Source organism: Macrobrachium rosenbergii, chromosome 20 (assembly GCF_040412425.1).
Source record: "Macrobrachium rosenbergii isolate ZJJX-2024 chromosome 20, ASM4041242v1, whole genome shotgun sequence".
Lineage (NCBI taxonomy): Eukaryota > Metazoa > Arthropoda > Malacostraca > Decapoda > Palaemonidae > Macrobrachium > Macrobrachium rosenbergii.
Genome location: NC_089760.1, coordinates 21,103,357 through 21,125,468, shown reverse-complemented (window position 1 = coordinate 21,125,468; position 22,112 = coordinate 21,103,357). Strand labels below are relative to the sequence as shown.

The following is a 22,112-nucleotide window of genomic DNA, read 5'->3' as shown; positions in this document are numbered from 1 at the left end:
GGGCCGTGAAAATTACGTAAATTGAGCAATAAATGATCAACCAAGACCCTGCACGTAACAATATATATATATATATATATATATATATATATATATATATATATATATATATATATATATATATATTTATCTGTGAGCATCACTATATTGTGATCGAAAATAATGATTAAAAAGTTACAATAATATAATTGATAAATTGTATATTTTAAGACACAAAAATATACAAAAAGGGGGATAAAAACGAGGGAGCTTTCGACCGTTTGCGCAACGGTCCTCTTCAGCCAACTTTTTTGTATATTTTTGTGTCTTAAAATATACAATTTATCAATTATATTATTGTGGCTTTTTAATCATATATATATATATATATATATATATATATATATATATATATATATATATATATATATATATATATATATATATATAGAGAGAGAGAGAGAGAGAGAGAGAGAGAGAGAGAGAGAGAGAGAGAGAGATATATATATAGCTATATATATACATATATAAATTATATACATACATATTACTAATCGAATATACGACAGTTATACAATATCCCCTTCCCCTCCGATGACAAGTAACAAATAAACTTACATGTATAATTCATTCATGAAAACCACAATCCAGGATCCCATTCCACGCAGAACGATAAGGTATTGTCATATCGTTCAGTGCCTCCAGAAATGTGTCCCAAACCTCCAAGCCGGAAATGCCTTAATGGAAACTCTCTCTCTCTCTCTCTCTCTCTCTCTCTCTCTCTCTCTCTCTCTCTCTCTCTCTCGGCCATTCTCACTCTCTGGGGTCTTTTTGGATCAAAGCTAAACCAGCGAGAAGACCTTTATTAGAAGTAATGCACCACACTTTCCTCTTGCATTAGACTGGGAAGTGGCGAAGGCCATGCAGTTCCATCGACCAGCCTTTCTGTCTGACCTTCTCTTTGACTTTTCCACTTCAGAATTTCGAATAGCATTCCGAATATACTCGTATCTTACCTAAAACAAACTGGACACATCGAAATTTCTACACCACTCTTTACATCTATGGCGGATTACATAGCACACAGTTACATTATGCTACAGTAATATGTAAGAGAGAGAGAGAGAGAGAGAGAGAGAGAGAGAGAGAGAGAGAGAGAGAGAGAGAGAGAGAGAGAGAGAGAGCAGGGTATGGGGGAAGGAGAAAGTTAGCCCACTACCTTTGGTCTGGAACAACATTAAATTTTGATTCTGTTCTCTCAATCTTCGCTCCAGTGTGGTATTCAATTGTTCAATGTACCTCCCTCTGACGCTTTCCAGACATCTCCTTACCATATCCCTTACATATTTTAAAGGTTGAATTTATGCTCCCAGTAATATTAACACAGCTATTACTCAACACACAGACCTTGAATCTTCCTTTCATGATGCACTCTAAGTGGAAATTTTTCACCTTCTAATATATTCTCTGCTTCTGCTACTATTCATCAAATTCTATTGGTATCGCTTATTTCTTTGTCCCCCCCTTTTCTTACATGAAATTTCAGTGTAAGTTGCACAGAGCGAACCGAAGCCAGAGAAGAAGCCTATAGTGAAGTTGGAAGTAAAGAGACCCACACCTTAAATATTAGAGGTAAAAAACCCAAGTATACTGCATGCACGATCACGTGGTGGGAAAACGACAAGTGATTCATCTCCTAACATGTGTTCCTACCTCATGTCCTTGAGTGCAATATAATTGACTTTTTTACCTCTAACATTTCTCATTACTCCTGTAAGATACGTTTCGCTCTAAAGTCCTTCAATCAATCTCTGATTTCTTTGAACTGTACACTCATACCTCACAAGCCAGTCACTGTATACTCTAGCCATCGTTACACTTTGAAAGTTCCCATGGGGCTAATATGTTAGCCCGTTCGTCTTGATTTTCAAAGGGGACTTTCTTTTGTACTTATGACCGAGTTAGTGATGTCAGTACATCAGTTACTGGAACATACGTCCTGGACCTCTGTTTTAACTGTCTGCCCCTCTAACACTTTGTTTGAGCACTCCTCCTCTTCAGCCATCCAGTCAAAGAACTGGCCACACCAGTCATTCCTAGATGTTTGCAGGCAACATGTCCGCAATAACTTTTTAAAATTCCCTTTCCTTCTTTTCTTATAGTTTGCAATACACCAGGCTCTTTCAGTAAAAAAAATTCCCTCTCCTTTGCTAGTTCTTCTCTGATCAACCTAGTGTTTTTTATCCCTCAATAGTTCCTTCCTCTTCGTATGGTTTATACTTGTAAGAACACCAAGGTTCTTGCTTTTAGTTAAAACCAGGAAAGCATCTACGAAGACCATATTCCTTCACTGTTCATTAAGGAATCAATTGTTCACGGATCTTTCTCAAGATTTTACCTTCTTTCCTTACCATTCATATTCACCCGTAAAAGATATAAGACAACAAAGCATACATTCGAAATAATATCAACATTGCAAATTCTTTACCTCATAGGTAAAGAATTCATACTGAACGTATAATAGAAACCATTTAGAACACCTGAGGAACACAGGATATGTGAATCACTCTAGGAAAACCCTTGCAACATATAGATAAGAAAAAACTGAAGGAAATCGACACAACTAAGCCCTTTGATTCACACAAAGACTTGTTGGCCGTAACTGAATGACCAGCAAGTTCTTTGTTTCCGTTTCTGGTCGAAAGCCTTGATTTAAAATAGGTCATTTTAGGGTCTGAGGATATGAAGCATTTTCAAAAGACATGTCAGCGTTTTTCATTGCAAGGACTATCATAACTCAGCAAATATGCTTAGTAGAACCAGCCGTCTTAAACACAGACCTTGTTCAGCTACAGACACACCATAAAGTCATTTTTAAAATGTACTTGGTCTTTGTCGTCTTTTAATGATGACGGGCATGCGCCAAAGTAAATTAATTCTTCGAAGAGCTTTTCAAAGAAATTCATTCTCCTGATCCTTTTTTATTCTAACCTACGGCACAATGATAGTTATCCCGTAAGTTTTATTGTCTATAGAAAGTCATCTTTCATTTAGTTCACCTAGACCCTTCAATGCTTTGCCATAATCTCTCTCTCTCTCTCTCTCTCTCTCTCGAGCGCGCGCGTAATATTAGCAATAGTCAGTTTTATTTCCCGAAATATTACGTACCATGAGTTGCTCATTGGTTAAGCTTCCGCCTCATATAAATTCGGAAAAATTCGCGGTTTTCTGTGTACGTAGAGCGCAATATATAATTTCTGCTTCGAAATTTAGGACTGTAATCGATAAACAGAATAGAATCAACCAGTGACTTGAAAATCCTTAGCTTTCCATACATCCTGTTCCTACATATTCTTTGCAATCTATGATTCCCTTGATGCATATGTCATAAATATTGCAAATAAGAGAATTTAATTCATTCGTACAATCATACTACCAACAAATAATCACTTAATTAGATTAGCAAAACTCTTTTTACCTAAACCCATTTCTCTATTTATCGCTTATTTTCTCTACGTTAATCATTTCAGGGTTAATAATGGTCTATATTCCATGTATTCTCTTGGTGGCAGGAAATTCCTGGTAACAAATACAAAATACATCCACGGCAAGGTAAATCCCTTCTTCCATCGTTTCGAGAGGAATTTCTCAGTTAATCTGTACTCTGATGAAGGCCAATGCTGAGTTAACATCCCACTAATTTCATTCCATCGATCAGATAATTTCAGAACCTCCCTGAACTCCGTTGCTTTACTCTCATTAATAAGCAACAGATGTGAATTATCCAATGTGGAATTTCTTCCTAATGAGCTTCGTCAAGAGCTGCCTGATGCTGTCTAGCGCTTTTTAACATTTTTCTTTCCCTCACTTTACCAGGAAAAGAAGGAAAAAAGGAAATAATGACATCCATAATATAGTGGAGAAAGACTGGCCTGGGCGAGGATTATTTGAATTACTGGTCCATTATTCAAAATGTATCGCAGATAACAGCTCTTCCCCTCTTGCCAACAGGTGAACGATGAGTAGCGAAAATGAGAGCAACAGTCTCGGGAGGATGTGTGGCTGGGAGAGTGGGCCGGACCCATCTCTGCATTCTCATTTTCTCTCGCAGTGCCTCCAATTATTGATTGATAGGGCTGTCTTCGGAGGCACCGAGAGGTCAAATAAGGTCAGTATACCATAACATCTTTCAGTGTAATCAAGTTGAGAAATCTCAGCTTCTTGAGCAACAGCAAGTCAAAATTTTCATACTATATGCACAGCAGTATGCAAACTGACGAAGGTGATACGCAACAAAATTCTGTTCCTGCTTTTATTTTTAAGTTGTAATGAAATACAACAGGAAAACAAGGAAGTTTCTATTTCTCTCCCACGTTGTGCTAAATTGCTTTCGGGACACAGAAAACCAAATAAAGTTTTCACTCTGATCACCCGATCAAGCATTCCTGAAAGAATTCTTGACCTGTGTTGCTCACTTTACCCACGAAGTTTAAATCGGAACATTGCTCCAACTCACTTGGATTTCATACTGATCCGTTGTCCAATCTTCTTTGGGGCAAAATGTTATCCATAAGCACGTGGTAATGAAAAACGAAAAATGCAGCAAATAAAGGTGTCTAAAACTTGCAGAGTCATGCTTTATCTCCTAATTTTACTAGGATGTTAATCTATTATCTACTTAACTCAAACAGGTGGTTGACTGGGTCGACCCGGACTATCTCAAAGAGAAGCTTGACCTGGTTCTGGAGGATAAAGGAGTGACCCAGGCTGACCTCCTCAAGCGTCTAGGGGATGTGGTCAAGTACAGCGTCAAAACGGGACATCCGTACTTCATTAATCAGCTCTTTTCCAGGTAGGTGAAGCCTGAGACCTTGGACGTCTCTCTCTCTCATGCCATGTTCATTCTCCTCTTCCTCTTCACCTCCGTTCCTTCCGCGCCATTCTTCCAAAGGCCGCGTGATCAATGGCACTAATCAAGCGGCACTATGGACGTGATCAGGATGCCAAGTAGCAAATAATAAACCCTTTCCTCTCTCCCTCTTTGTCTCTATTGCTTCTGCCTTCAGTCTATATTACACAACATTGCTCGGCATCTCCCTTCTTTACTAAGGCAATATTCCCTCCCACATTATTGTCCCTTGTGAATTTTTACCGGTGCTTAGTATTTAAGCTTCCTTTCTGGCTCTCTGCACATTTTCAATTTTTACTTTCGCTGTCCTAGAACTCAGCAAGTCGAAAACTTCTTGAATCGGTGACGTTTTCCTTCTTTCAAAGACACGCTTTGAAATTCTTTAACTCTTCATACGATTTCCTATCTTTTGAGAGCTGGCATATAGTTGTCTTAAGAAGTTTGACCCTTTCTCCTACCTCCCATCCTTCCTTTTACTTGTTCTTAAATGTTCCAGATATCTGATAATTTCTGCGTTCATACACACGCGCATGCATATATATATATATATATATATATATATATATATATATATATATATATATATATATATATATATATATATATATATATATATATATATATATATATATATATATATTTATATATATATATATATATATATATATATATATATATATATATATATATATATATATATATTGTGTGTGTGTGCGCACGTGTGTCTGTGTGTGCATATCTGTTATTTCATCATGCTCTTCCACCGTTAATTCCTTTCCAAAGAGACGGCGACTTTTAACAATGCACAGTCACCTCTTATGGAGACCGAATTCCACAATGTTCCGTCCATTTTGGGCACTAAATTTTGCGGCGTTTCGTCCATTACGGAAACTAATCCTAAATTATTTCGCCTATTATCAGCATTGACGTCTATGGCCTCGTTGGACAATGGGTGACCGATGCCCTAAACCCTTCTGTCTACACATACGAAGTGGCACCGGTCTTCACACTCATGGAAATTGAGGTTGGTCGAAATTCTGGTTCATAGAAACGATTACAACAAAAATCATATCTGGCTCCCACGATCAATCCATAATATTAATAATAGGTCATTTTTCTAAAAATTATGTTGAAAATTTAATCCGTTCAGCAAATAAAGTAGAACCCATTAAGCCTTATTCGCGAACACTCTCAATAGAAATAAAATTCCTCTCCCATTTCAGGTGTTGAAAATGATGGCCAGTTTCGTGGGCTACGACCAACACGACGGCCTCTTCTCCCCCGGAGGATCAATGTCAAACATGTACGGGATGCTTCTGGCCAGATACTACCGCTTTCCTCAGGTCAAGGTAAATGTTTAATAATATAAAAAAAATAGTAATGTACGCAGCTTGAGAAAACACTGAAAAATCCTAAGAAACAGGATTAGAATTGCTTGAACGGACACAAATATTGGGAGAATTTACGTAGGATTCTCAATTACGCTTGGAAAAAAGAAATATCCATCTCTTGTACAATAGTTTTACTCCATACTTAAACACTTCAAAAGACGAAACATTAACATAAAAAAAAAAAACAGCAAATCCACAATTTTGTAGGCCACTGATATTGTGCAGCACAACTCGAATACTTTCAGCACCCAACAGATAAATTATTTGGTTAATTAATTAACGGATAATTAATCTTTTACTTCGAAGAAATTCAACAAGCTCAGTGCTTTTTAACGAAAGATTCGAAACTTTTTTTAAATATACGTGCCCAAGAAATTTCACACTCTAATGATATAAATATCTGAATTATTTTTTATGTAATGTTGATATCTCATTTTCACAAAATCACAACATTTAATAATTCACACACACACACACACACACACATATATATATATATATATATATATATATATATATATATATATATATATATATATATATATATATATATATATATATATATATATGAAACATACGTACTGGGGTCTAAGCGATGTCAGGCAGGCAGCCGATCGAGTCACAGGTAGTTACAAAGCCAAATCAAAAGTCCTTCAAAACACACCAAATACAAAAAAATGCAGTGGTTAAAAGAAAAAGAAGAAGCCTAAAGATCTCTGGCCACAGATGGTCTAAACACATCAAATAAATGCAGTGGTACAGAAGGATGGAATATCACAAAAGGAGGAATACACAAAAGAAGTCTCCATCACACAGCTCATATTTTGACATACATCTGCTTGCATTCATCCAAGTCGACTGAATAAACATATCCCTCTGCTGTTTGTATTCAGATTTTGGAACGAATTAATTACTGTGCATTTCTCATTCACGGCAGAAACGCGGTGTGAGCGGACTGGGAAGGCTGGTAGCGTTCTCTTCCATCGACGCCCATTATTCCATTGCCAAGGCGGCTATGACTATGGGTCTCGGAGCTGACAACGTCGTTCTCGTCAATGTCGACGATGAAGGGAGGTAAGGATAATGAAGTAAAAAAGAGAGAGACGCTAAAGGAACATACAGCTAAATGCTAAGTAAATAAGGTTAATAAAGAAATCAGTATGAATTTGCATCCATTCAAGGTGTTTGAAGGCAGGATTTGAACTGGAAGTATAATGAAAAAGCCGCAGGGGTTAAATAAGCCTCACGATGTGTGAAAATACTGTACAAGTAAATGAGAACAGGGGAACCAAATAGTCACCTTCCAAAATAGTTCAGGTGATGAAAAATTCCTTGGCTTAATTTCAGATGATTTTACAATACAGGGGAAAAGAAACGTGAAAAATTCACTATTCTTTTATTTTTGTTTTTTAAAGGATGGACATCAACCACCTGAAGCAGTGCATCGCTAGATCTCGCCAAGAAGGAGGAATTCCATTCATGGTGAACGCTACTGCTGGTGAGTAGTTGTAACCTTACGTTCAAAAGGATGCGACATTACTTGCATTTTACCATAAAAAATTAGGGGTACTTAATAATAATAATAATAATAATAATAATAATAATAATAATAATAATAATAATAATAATAATAATAATAATAATAATAATAATAATAATAATAAATCAGGATGAAAAACCGTAAAAACATTTTTTGATGTAATGGTAAAAATTATATCAAGCTGTTATGCTTTTCGGAAACGTCCGTTTCCTTACTTAGATAGAATGGAATTACAAAGAAAAAAATCAGGCGCTATTTTGCTTACCTATGCTTGGGAAGAAGATAATATGACAGGATGGGTCACTGCAGAAATTTCTTGGTTAGCATCCATCACAACACACCCGTACAAACAATACTCTCAGGTGACATGTACCTTATTGACTTGGTCCATCTTAACAGAGGGTTTATTGCCCATGACCGTTGGTATGGAAACCTCTGGTTGTTCTAGGTCTTTTAATATTGTAGGTTTTATAAATTACCATACTGTTGTTGAAGTTCATGCTATGTTCATTACCCACAACGATGTATTGCAGTGGCATTGTATCTATCATGAAAATCTCCAGCCTCCCTATGTTTGGTGATACATTTTCTCAAACTTCTACCAATTTCTCACACAAAAGACATTACAATTGTCACAGCATGCTACATAATTATCGTGGCTGGTATTATCACCAGATTTTTTTTATCTAGTTTTACTTATGTTGCTTCTAAGTGTATCAAAACGAATGCTAAAAATTTGACCCGTTAGTGAATTTAGGTTGAAAGCTTTCTTTGTATTTTCTTTTCTTTCATCGATGTTACAAGTTCTTTTTCTATATGAAAGATATAAATATACTTTGTTTTCTTTAAGGCAACGAGCTGCAGAAAACATTCTATTTTTCGTCTATGTGATCAGAATAATTCATTAAAACAACAACATCAAAAGAAGTAGAACAGATAAATGTTGAGCAAGACCAAATCAACAGTGGTCGTGTTACTAGAGAAAATATTTCTGCTATGACCCGTTTTCCTCTATCTACTGTCCACGCTCAGATAACCTTTCCGGTTGCTGAAGATAATCCTGTAATTAATGGTCAGTCTTTTCATAGAAGAAGGGAGGCAAATTGACCAAGAGATGGTCTGCCCACAATGGAACATTTCTCTGTACCCATTTCACTGTTTCTGAAGAAGGAAACCGGGGTTTCCGCTTAGCTTATTTGTTTGGTATAATTTATACAATAAGTCTTCAATGCTCTACTTTCTAAGAGTTCTAATTCAACCTTTTTCTTTAACATGATTGCACATCATTCGTAAATAAATAATAATAATAATAATAATAATAATAATAATAATAATAATAATAATAATAATAATAATAATAATAATTTAAAGAAACTTCCTTTTGGGGATTTGAAAGACTCACTTATGACTTACCAGTCTAAACTCTAAGGACTCAGTACTAACTTGGTAAAGTCTCAGGTCAGCGATTCAAACCCCAAAGAGGTGGTTCGTCGTGTCTTTGACTTTCAAGCGCGATTGCCTGCTTTTATTAACAATAAAAATAATAACGTCGACTGCTAAGGATTATTGTGATCTATTAATTCGATATCAATCATTCATGAACAACTAAACGAATGATCTTTGAAGTCATTATCTTATTCGAAGGTAATATATATATATATATATATATATATATATATATATATATATATATATATATATATATATATATATATATATATATATATATATATATATATATATATATATATATATATATATATATATGTGTGTGTGTGTGTATATATACAGTATATATATATTATATATATATAATATATTTAACCAAATTAACCTACACTCTTTAGAAGGTTAGCCTAATATCCTTATTGATTCCAATCCTGAAAGTGATAAAAAAAGGAGATAAATAAATAGAGGAGCATATTGAAAGCAATAACTTGGAGGGCAAAACACACACACACACACACAAAAGAAGCACGACAAGTAAGTAAGTCTCATTCATATATCTTTTTTTTTTTTTGTACTTCATTTTCTCTCTTCCCCTTTTCAGGCACTACTGTTCTGGGTGCTTACGACCCCCTCATGGCCATAGCGGATGTCTGTCAAGCCGAAGGACTTTGGCTTCACTGCGATGCTGCTTGGGGTGGAGGCGCCCTCATTTCAAATAAACACAAGCACAAACTCACTGGGATACACAGGTAAAAGATAACAACTATTCTAAGCAGATATTAATAATTTACATTAAGGTCCCAATAAGAATATAACTGTAATTACTTGTAACACACAAATATGCGTGTATTTATATGTGTTTGTGCGGACACATTCATACATTTTAATCGCATTCATTTTTCCTAGTGAATAACTTGCACCCAAAGAGAATTATGGAATATATAATGCGCCACTGTCCTTACACTGACCATGGTAGGAGCACTGTCTTATCGTATCTAATTTCCTTTGGTTTTAAGTTATTCAAAAAGGAAAAGTGAATTCGTTGTTAATGGGTTATCAGTTCTTCTGACAGCTTTCTTGATGTGATGTCTCAGTCAAAATCCTACGCTACACCGTCCCTGGCATGCTAAGTGATGTTATGCCCCTGTAATTTTTGGTCTCTTGTATCCCCTTTACCCTTCGAAAATCTTTCCCTCATTCAGACAAACAAACACACCTCACTGCTTTCCGGAATCTGTATGTTGAGACATTAAACCTGGATTGTTAGAGTGGTTCAAAGACTAAACAAAAAAGATACAATCTCCTGCAAGTTTTACTCACTATAACTGATATCATTTTGTCTAAAGTTTGGTCGGGATAAATATAATACAGCCATTAACATTCTTATTAACGTTTCTTAAGCATCGGTGGATCTCAGAATGAAGTAATACACTTACCACTAGTAGCAGAAGCACGGTGATTTTAAAAGGTCATCATTAGAGGTGCAAAAAACCTTCATATTCACCCCTCGCGCTATTAATTTTATCAGAACTAAAGTGAATGATATTGTATTTTTATGACGAAAATCTTAGATGAAAAATAACTGACTGTGAAAAAAGACGTTTAGAATACCATTACTTTCAGACGAATTCTTTGAAATTTTTCCATTTTTAACATTTTCTCGATGAAGAGTTCATATGATACTTGGGAAGATTTGTACGAGGATTTTCATTCATGCCTAAAATCAGCAGAAGACAGTATTTACTAACATTACTCTCCTCTATTTTGGAATTAACAGAGCCGACAGCATCACCTGGAACCCTCACAAAATGTTGGCATCACCTCAACAGTGTTCCGTTTTCTTGACGAAACACACTGGGCTCCTTAAAGACTGCAATTCCGCCAGTGCCGCTTACTTGTTCCAAAAGGTAATATACCATATTCAAGTTTTCCTCTTACAACATCTTAAGAAATTCTTTTAATTCATTCATTACAAACGCGCAACTTTATATAAAACAAAGCCCTTTCCTTTCCATTTCCTTAAAGGAATTCTTGCAATCATATCCTTCCATACTTAGGTACCTCATCAGACCACGCAAGAAAAGTGCAAAGTACAAAAATCCACAGATTAGTTGGACAAAATCGTTCGCAATGCAGGTATCTAAAATATTCTTCTACTCTTTTAGGACAAATTTTACGACACAAGCTACGACACTGGAGACAAACATCTACAGTGTGGCCGCAGAGCTGACGTTCTGAAATTCTGGACCATGTGGAAGGCTAAGGTATGATATTCTCATCTTTTGGCGACTCTGTCAAGTGTCTTTAACAGTCTGACACCATAAAAATTGTCAGATACTTGAACTCTCATAAAAAGAAATGAATTCTAGGTTGCAATTTGAAAAGTGATTTCTCTATCTTTTAGAAAAAACTTATATACGTATAAGTATATATAAATATAAACACACATATATAATACATATATAATACATATTATATATACATATATATATTATATATATACATATATGTATATATATATATATATATATATATATATATATATATATATATGTATAAAAATTTTGTAACCTACACGCTTTTTTACATTTGTTATATTCACATATATTTCACAAACATCGTTTAATATCCTATTATCCTATTCACTATACAATACCCTGGAAGTAACTTACTCCCAAGGGAGATTATAACTGATAACTGTTTCGTCCTCGGCAGGATTCAGCCCTGTGCCTTGTTTAGAAATGACGAGAGACATTGATTAGTCCACCCATCTATATGTACATATATACATACATACATACATACATACATATATAATATATATATATATATATATATATATATATATATATATACAAGTATATATATATATATGTATAAATATATATATATATATATATATATATATATATATATATATATATATATATTCATATATACATACATACACACACACACACACACACACATACATATATATATATATATATATATATATATATATATATATATATATATATATATATATATATATATATATATATATATATATATATATATATATATATATAGATATAGCGTAATGAAAAGTTTATGGGTGTATTATATTACGAATTCTGGTGTTCATTTCTAAGGAAAGCTAATCTTGAAAGTTTCCACCTGATTTCTTAACACACCTTGCAAAACCAAGTCTCCACTAACGTTTTCATCTCCTTCCAGACACCGCTTCGCAAAAAAAAAAAAAAAAAAAAACACGAGGCGGTTCCACGTTTGCTTCAACAATGCCCTTTTGAAACCCATCACGAGATCTTCAAGGATTCCCATGTTAACTTATCAACCTATTTTTCAGGGAACGAAAGGGTTAGAGAAACACATCGACCACCTGTTCGAAATGGCACATTTCTTCACCGAAACAGTTCGTGAAAGAGAAGGATTCAGATTACTCATGGAACCACAGTGCACTAACGTATGCTTCTGGTACGAACCTCCTTCCTTGCGTTCGGAACGTTCGAATCCCAAGTACAACACGCTTCTCAATGCTGTAAGTATCTCTCCGCCGCAAAATTCAAAGGCACGGGATAAGAAATGTTTTAACAAAAGTTAAATAAACCTACTGCTCGTAATTTTATCCAATTTTCAATCTAAATTTGAAAGATATAAAATATTTCCTACAGTGAAAAGCACGATCAAAACATGACGAAAATAACAGTATCAACAACTTCAATCTTATTCATTTACCCTGCACACACAAGGTGGCGCCAAAAATCAAGGAGAGGATGGTCAAATCAGGCAGTATGATGGTGACTTACCAACCGCTTCGTGGCAACCCCAACTTCTTCAGGCTGGTTCTGCAGAACTCGGTCGTCAATAAGGACGACATCAAATACTTCGTTGACCAATTCGAAGCCCTTGGCAAGGACCTGTGAGGAGGGAAATGAGATAATCAGTTATCTGTGCTATGCAGCCAGCACGCGAATACTGAAGACTGAAAAGGAAATTGCAAAACTGATGTTATATAACACTGGTTTGTGAACGTTTTCATTTACAGTGATAACTTTACAGGACAATTATAATGCTCGTTCATGTTTCTAACTTAAGTATGATGATCAAGGAAACTGAAAAGGCTTTGTAATCAAATATACCATAGTCTCTTATTTTGATCTTATACCATATTTATTATTGTGATGCTATTCTACCAAAACAAATCAATATTCTTATATACTTTTTGTACTGTTTCGTAGCATTATATATCGAAGTTTGCAGTAAAACCAAACGAGAGATAGATATTCGGTAACTGTGTCAAAGTGATGGTTTCTTGAAAGACAATGAATGATACAGTAACTTATTGAAATAATGCATTTCATTTATGAAAACATATCAGTTTTCAAGGATAATTTCGCGAGAAATTTACGCAGAACGGCTATTCTGAAATATAGTGTTCCCTTTAATAACAGATAAAAGCATGAGGTCGACATAATATTTACGAATGTTGATTTATTTACTCTTGAATCATAATTACCAAAAGTGAAAAACTAAAGAGAGCTAGTTCGACTCGAAGTAATATTCACAGGAATTATAGTCAAGTTACTCTTCCCAAAACTTTTTCTCATCAGATTTTCCTTTTTTCCCCTTTTAAAAGTTATGTAACCATAATCCATTTCTCGTGAAAAGGGAACGTTAACCTCATTAATGACTGCAACGTTATACTGGACACGAATTTCCCGTTATTTTTTTTTTCATTATAACTAAACCTTACTGTTATTATTATTTATTATTATTATTATTCTATCATAATTTCATTTACCTAAATTAATAGGTTCAAATTCTGAACGATGATAAAGATAATCCTCATTCAAGCAAAACGTACCTCTAGTTCTTTCGAGTAACATCCCTTCCATGGTCTTGCTTACTACTTGATTTCTGATTCCGAAATGATTGTGTTCATAACTGTTATGTCTGCAACGGATCACTTCCAGCGTGTGTGTGTCTATGTCTGTCTTAGCTCGGAGCGTTCCATTCACTTGAGACTGAATTACTGTCTCTTCAATAACTGTTACATTCTTTCTTCGAGCTTTGTTTCCTGATCTCTCTTGTCACTTGCATTCCTGTTCTTGCCATTCTACCGTTTTCCCCAAAATATCGATGTGTACAACCTTTATTTTATTTTCTTGAGTTTAAATATACACAGTTGATATCACTGCACCCCACGGTGGGTGCCAGCAGCATGAATAGCCACTTAAAATTAGCTTCCACGATATCACCTGCGTACATTTACCGTTGGCTTCAAAAAAGACAGACCAAACGACTATATTCTTTAATAATTATAAGAGAAGACTCAGCCTCTGTATTCGTGCTGAATCTTTCGAGTAACATTACAAGTTCACGTGTTAGTTTGCTGAATGAATCCAATCAAAACTCAAAGGGAGGGGACTGGGTATTCCCCTCCCTAGGATAATCAGGGTGAAAAACTTCCAAATTCATCCCCGTCTCTCTGTGTATGACATGGTTGGAAAGACATATTCCACTTCACTTTTACACGAGCGCGATAACATAAACTGAAACACATTTAGACTTAATTTTTGTTGCTCGTACATTTACATATGTATTTTGTATAAAGTAATATTATTCTGCGCTATAAAAGGCTTCCAAAGCATATAGTATTTATCAGTACAATTGAGTATTTATATACCTCATATCGTATTTTTTTCAAAGATGTGTATATTTTTATGTGATTGTTGTTGTACGACGATGGTAATGATAATGAAATATTAAAATTTTAGTACTGAATTATTTTTCCAATAACCTTAGCGCCCTTTCTTTGAAGCAGTAGTATTAAAGTCGTTCAACCAGACCACTGAAACGCCTCCTTAATTTTATTTCAGAATTAAATATGGAATAAAAATTAAGCACTAGATCCCAAGTTTCACATACTGTCACAGAGAGTAAAGGATACATTTGGAGACGAGGGTATTGGAGGGAAGTGGGCCAATCTTTTTCCCCTTACCCTATTTTGAATTGCATGAAAACCAAGTCTCCCGGAGAAGAGTAGACAACTCTCACTAAATAATTTCGCTGATCGTATTACATCAAACATCAAAGATGCCACAAACAATGATCTTTTGATCGCTCATATGTAACGGTATCTTTGAGTAAGCTTTAAAATTTACGCTTTGTGAGCCACTTATCTAACGCAATAATAATTTACCAATATCTCCCGCAATCCTTTCTCCTCGTACGTTTCATACAACTACAGTATTCAAGAATAAGCTTAGCCACAGATGCGGCTGACCCAGGAAGTCATCTTCTGTTTGCAATTCCAACTATTTCATCAGATGTTTAAGTCTTTCCTTTTAATATGCCTCTTTCTCTTTCAAACACATCAGACAGCTCAACTGTTCATACATACATATATACGAGTATATAATTATATAGATAGATAGATATAGATATACTGTAGATATATGGCTCTTCTGTACTTCAATATTTTATTGAAGTAAGAGAGGCAATTGAAAGCCTAAACATCTGAAACTTGTAAAACATGAAGGTTCATACAACCGGTACTTCATCACAAGTGATTTATTAATTAAGCTGCTACTTCTCCTCAGGGCAGTTTAACTTCCAATGGGCGTTTAACTTATTCCACCATACAACTTCGGCTTCTCTACCAGACTCCATCTTTTCCTTTTAGATCCCCTAAATATACTAAAAACCACAAATTTTCCTTTGGAATCATCAGTTGAACTTCCGTGTCTGGGGCTTACTGTCATAACGGTTCTGTGAGATAGGTGTACAAGCTGACGTCTAGATATTAAGACCTAGTCTGACACCGAAGGGAGACGACATAATCTTTGCGCGACTAGCAACATGACTGTACGGATAAACTTTACCCAAGAAACCATGAGGCTACTAAGTTCTGTCCAAAATTACGTAATCAGACGAATGACAAAGGCATCGCTGCTGCTCTTCTACGACGATATATCTTCACCTATAGGCCTAACCAAAGTCCAAGCCTAGAATATGGCAGCATCCCACTCATCCAAAACAGTTTGGGCAGCGAAGCGACGGTTATAAAAAGTTTCAGAACAGAAGGCAAAACGAAGCGTTACTCTTTGGTTTGTTGCTTGTTCCTCTCACTCCGTTACTGACAGCCATGTTGTAAACAAAGTTCTTTGTAATATATCAGAATACTGTTTAGCTACAAATTATTACTTTGTGTATTATTGTTGCCCTTTCATCTGCACTAGTGTTATTAATGTTTGCTTTGGCAATGAATAATGGTTTACTGCGGTTGGAAACAACTGTGAACCACCAAATATCTAATATCTAGTTTTTTTTTTTTTACTCATACAGCTATGCAATTTGCTACACTGACATTGACCTGTGAGATTACAATCGCTACCTCTACTACGGTGTGTGCATTATTATTATTATTATTGATAGCTCTGCTACTCGAATCATTACTTCTCTTGAACTGGCAGCTATCGTCAATGCTCTAGCCTCTTTACCGACTTCATCGATATGAATTATATTCACTAACGTTACCAGAATCCATCGGATAGTACTCATTTCGCCATCATTGCAATTGTATTCTGAATAGCAGTGAGCTGATAAAGTATATCCCCTATATGATTATTAGGTCTCCAAGGATTTCTTTATCAGTGAAATTTTGAGGAATATTGGGGGGCGTGGTTGATGGGTTGGTGAAATTTAATAATATGCTAATTTTTATCACACCCAGATTACATTATCTTACCGAATAAAGTTGATCATTACATATCCACTGTATTTCTTTGACTACTAACCGATGCCCTCAGCGTTGACACTTCTGATTCAGCGAGGATGTTCGATTATTACTATTAATATTAATATTACCCGATGTTTGTTCCAAATATACTGATGTTAATGCTGAGGTATACTGCTAAAATAAAATACCGTATTGACATAATAGTGAGTTGTGAGTCATAAATGAAAGCAGTTATAAATGTGAAAAGAATTTTTGCAATCGGCTGAATTTAATTTCCACTTATGGAGGCAACAGCCTCCCCTGACACTACCGTAAAAGATTATTTTCGTTATCCTCCAGCACCACTGAATTTCCTTTTTTTGAAGGTCGTGCGCAGCAACATGCATGTTATTGCATGAGCGAGTTTTTTAATTGGCGAGATTTTTGCCCTTAATGCGAAGAGCTATTTAAAATGGCAATTTCATTGCTAATGAAGATATAAACTGACCTATAACCATCGGGGTACAGTATCATTACATGCGATTGTGGGGATGTATAGGCTTTGCTGCTGAATGCTTGAAATTGACTCATCTTCCATTTACTGAACTGTACTCTGATGCGTCTGACTAATTTTGTTACCAATAACCACAGCGTCTCTTTCTCTTTATTTTGTAGTTTACATTTTCGTCATCCATTTCGATTTTCTCTCCAAGTTACACGTTACGATGATCTTGGAAGTTTATTTTCCATGGAAGTCGGGGTTTCAAAGCATTATGACGTCGTCTACAAATATGGGTCCCTGTCCGTTGTCATTTACATTGACTTAAGAAATTACGTTATTTATGCGTTATGGGTAACTGACTGTTTAGTAAAAAGCTACCACAAAGATTGCCCCTCCATGTGTTTTGTTTTCAGAACTGGTTATTTTTGCCGTACTCATATACCGCAGCTTTATTATTGGTTCCTACGGATGGCAGATGGGATTAAGTTTCACAATACGTTCATTTCCAGTTTTTAATAATTATATCTTTTATTTTTATCCGTCAAAGCCATTCTCAAGAGAAAGCACCCCCTTGACATCATCAAGAAATTATCGGATATATTTGTCGATGAGTTTCAGAAAGTAATGAAAAGTTTATTTAAAATAAGTGTTTCAACTGAGTCACCGCACGCACTGAAATACCGATCATAATTTTATTGATGAAGATGTACTTTTTGCTCTTACACAAAAGGATTGGCCACTTTCTACTACCATCCTACAATATGTCCTCACATATATTACACTATAAATAAGTAAACTGCGTCTGGACAACGAGTTCTTGATATTCTTTGGGTTACACTTTCATCAAAGAAAACTTCTCTTTTTTGTGGGTAACTAGAGTAAATTGACTAATCTCTAGGGATTCAAAAATGAATTTGTGACTATCTAATACTCAATCATGAAGGCGGTTGACAGGACTCTGAGAGTAATTCACAAAATTACCTTTTAAAATGATAGAATACATTTCTAAAAATGAAATATAATAAGTTTATTGTATTTTTTCTTCAGTCATACAGTATTCGTCGGTACGAATTTCTGAAAGGCCTGTTTGGCATTTAGCCTTTTGCTGTCGACAGAAACAAAGTAAAATTTTGAATTGGTGTACTGCTATGATTCTTTCACCAATTTGTCGAAATTTCTCAAATTTCGACATTATGCATAGTTGTGCAACTGCTTCTGGTACTTTTTTTAACGAAGTTCATTAGGATAAACCTTTCAGTGTTGTACTCGCACCTAGCACATTTATGAGGGATAGGGGTAACGGATCGACTTAGATAACATTTCAGTCATGTCTCAAGGATCCCGCTAATTGCAAAACTGACATCATTATAAAAACACAGACTCGGTCTGTCTCAAATTCATTTGCAAATTGGTAAAATAAAGTTTTCTATTCTTCTGTACACACTCCCCCAACAAACCTGTTGCATAGTAGACAAGGACGTACATTCCCTCTTGGTTTTGATACCAGCTCACTCATTTTTCACATTAGAACAAAATGAACATAATTCACTCTTGAAAATTTGGCATCTTTGAAAACCTAAGAGAAACCAAACAATGGGAAGGTTGAATGATATTTGGAAATCAAACATATGGATATTCCAAACGGAAGTAAGAATATACATTGGTCTGGTGCTATCTATATTCTTATAAAACCATGATTTTTGGTATCTAACTGTGAAACTCGAAAAGATTTTTTTCAGCTTGTGAATAAATCTTTAAGAATATTAGGAGTCTGACGGCATGAGAATATGAAATGATATTAAGTATAAAGGAAATCGCGGGAGTTCTATATGTAGCCTATATGAAAAAATGACGAAGGAGAAATGGAGACGGCTTGGAATTTTCTTTCGCAACAACTCTGGGAGAAAAAGAGTACGCGATAGTGTTAGCCGAGGCTTCGTAAGGCATCATAAATACACTGGAGATCATGAGCAAATATAAATGAACAGCGCTATGATACAACTACGATACTGGAAAATTAAACTTTGCTCATGGTGGGGTCTTGCTTCAAGTTAAGTGTGGAAAGATGTAAAAGGATTATTAGGCCTGGTGTGGCCTATATCATGACACTTCGAGTATTAAGTAAATTGCCACATGTATAAAAAAGGCATGAAAACTTACGAGACATTTTTGAAAAAGCAAAAGATATACCGGTATCTATTCAACAACAGCTATGGCATGGAAAACTTAAAAAAACACTGCAACTGACTAACAAAGGGGCCCCACAGGTTAGACCAGTATTGGGTCCAGGAGGAAGATCTTCCAAAAATATACAGCGATAATGATGATGATCATCATCTTGCCTCACTACCCTTCGGGCATGTCTCTGTAAATCGAAGTTAAGCAACAAAAACAAGCATAGGCCTGTTGGCAAATGCAATCTAAATACCACCTTAGTACGTTGGGGGTCCGGGAAGGGAGGCAATACTGCAACCCTTCCTCCGGGCTACGTCGAGGCACAGCGTTCTATGATGGGTTAGGTTAGGGGCAGGTTAGGCTAGGATGCATCCCCGTTGTAATGTGTGTTTATCTGCTATAGTAATGCAAAATCTACCTTGAGGTTGCCTGCTAAAGTGATTAATCATAACAGTTAACATACACCGTTTGATGTGATACAAGAATAAATTGTCAACATTAAAGAGAACCTTTGCATTAACATATTACTCAAGGTTCTTATGGTAAATGCACTAACATCCTAATATAGCATAGCCTATAACAGGTTAGGCCTAAAAAACCATCAAAAATATGCTATAATAGACATATTAATGATAGTGGTATTGCCTCAATCACAGAGAGGAAAGAGAAAACTCCCAAGTTGATATACGTAGAAAAACAATAGTCTGTACAGTTAACGAGAAAAAAAACAACAAAACTAACTTGCCTGACAATCTGAGAACAAACATGCACTCATGGTTGACGCAGCCAGCAAACTATACACAGCAGCTTAACAATCTGTCTGTCACTAAAAACAAATATGATGGAAGAATGCACAAAGAAGGCAAAAGACAAAAAGAGAGCTTCGGTAACCGTTCACGGAGAAACGTGTGAAGGATGATTAAACAAACGTACTCTTTGGATTGCTTCACAGATCAAGTGAAGTCAAAGATTTAGGCCATATGCGCATGCGCAGTTGCGCACTCAGCGAGGATGAAGGTCTCTTCTTCATCCAGATCGTGTTTGTCTGAAGGAACCTTCAGAAACGAAACGTTTACAACTTAATTTTTTTCCAGGAAGATATATTTCCCAATGGAAATATACCTTCCCAGGAAAAACTTGCATAATGCCCCAAGATTTGAATACCTACCTCAATATAACAATGTAGGAAACCATACTCTCCGCAACAACTCCAGGGAAGACTCTTAAACTAGACAAATCTTAAAAAATCCCACAGCCTTTCGTGCATTACCAACTTGGGACTTAGTATCATTATTTTTTGTGTGTAAACTGTTGATTAGGGTGGCTTTATGCCAGCACGGTCTACAGCTATTTAAAAAAAGCAATCCACTTTGAAGACCTCTTGAAAGAGATGAATTCAAGCGACTATTGTATACAATGCTTATTAGCAAAACATCATGAGTCTATTGTTTCCACCTTGCCCAATAATCTTAAATGCTGTCCAACAGGCAGTCGTTCACAGTTCTAGTGCAGAAATTGTCTTCACGGATACATAGATCACAATCGCTGTCTGAATAAATTACTGAATTTACTAACATGATAATTTATTTCAAGAAAATTAAACTCATCTAATGTATACGGTATACTCATATATATATATATATATATATATATATATATATATATATATATATATATATATATATGTGTGTGTGTGTGTATGAATATATGTAATATACATATACATTATATTATATAATTATATACACACACTAAGAAATCACAAAAGCAAGCGCGTAATTTTGTTTATTATTGAAGCCACTGGGAAAGTTCAAATGAAAGATAGAGTGCCAAGTACTTTCGTGTATTTTAACAAATCTTTGGCGCACAAAGATGTGTTAAAATACACGAAAGTACTTGGCATTCTGTCTTTTCATTTGAATTTTCCCAGTGGTTTCAGCTAATATATAATATATATATATATATATATATATATATATATATATATATATACATATATATATATATATATATATATATATATATATATATATATACATATATATATATAGTAACTTTAATTTACAAGGGAGTGGTTATGCACATTTTCCACATTAGCCACCTAATGTATCGGCACAGAAGACTCATAAGAAGTGCATCCATCCCATCTTGCAGGTATTCTTGCTCTTCCTGGATATGAAAGTTCCTTCTTTCAAGTAACTCTTTGAACTCATCGATCCAACACTTCTTAAGTGCTCCTCTCCTCCTTCCCACTAACATTTAAGAATTATTGTCTGAACCCCAATAACTATTCAGAACATTTTTTTTCTTTTTCCAAGTTCCAAGAACAAGCTGACCTACATACAGAACAATAGCTAAAAAAAAAAAAATACCATTTCTGCTAAAATAGGAAGTCTCATATTGCATCTGCGTATTGCACTGTTGACACTTAATGTTGAATATCA

General features: G+C 35.2%; 2 protein-coding genes across 3 annotated transcripts in view; one reads left to right on the top strand and one right to left on the bottom strand.

Moving 5' to 3' along the window:
• The window catches only part of black (glutamate decarboxylase-like protein black), a 32,373-nt gene extending 17,318 nt beyond the window's left edge, over positions 1 to 15,055 (top strand). The window contains exons 2-12 of the mRNA XM_067122175.1: positions 3,991 to 4,147; positions 4,671 to 4,831; positions 5,810 to 5,912; positions 6,112 to 6,237; positions 7,217 to 7,353; positions 7,695 to 7,777; positions 9,870 to 10,017; positions 11,046 to 11,175; positions 11,434 to 11,532; positions 12,618 to 12,809; positions 13,021 to 15,055. Of these exons, the coding sequence (XP_066978276.1) occupies positions 3,998 to 4,147; positions 4,671 to 4,831; positions 5,810 to 5,912; positions 6,112 to 6,237; positions 7,217 to 7,353; positions 7,695 to 7,777; positions 9,870 to 10,017; positions 11,046 to 11,175; positions 11,434 to 11,532; positions 12,618 to 12,809; positions 13,021 to 13,194 (1,503 nt within the window). The 5' untranslated portion in view covers positions 3,991 to 3,997 and the 3' untranslated portion in view covers positions 13,195 to 15,055. The remainder of the gene's footprint in view (positions 1 to 3,990; positions 4,148 to 4,670; positions 4,832 to 5,809; positions 5,913 to 6,111; positions 6,238 to 7,216; positions 7,354 to 7,694; positions 7,778 to 9,869; positions 10,018 to 11,045; positions 11,176 to 11,433; positions 11,533 to 12,617; positions 12,810 to 13,020) is intronic.
• Positions 1 to 20,627, bottom strand: part of LOC136849137 (sperm-specific protein PHI-2B/PHI-3-like) — a 79,890-nt gene extending 59,263 nt beyond the window's left edge. Inside the window, exons 1-2 of one of the 2 annotated variants that reach the window (XM_067122178.1) lie at positions 20,414 to 20,627; positions 13,078 to 13,188 (exon numbers count right to left, since the gene is read on the bottom strand). The gene's annotated coding sequence lies outside the window, so the exon portion shown is untranslated. Of the gene's footprint in view, positions 1 to 13,077; positions 13,192 to 20,413 lie in introns of those variants that run through there. The other variant, XM_067122179.1, reaches the window with a different exon arrangement.
• Positions 20,628 to 22,112: the final 1,485 nt, after the last annotated feature.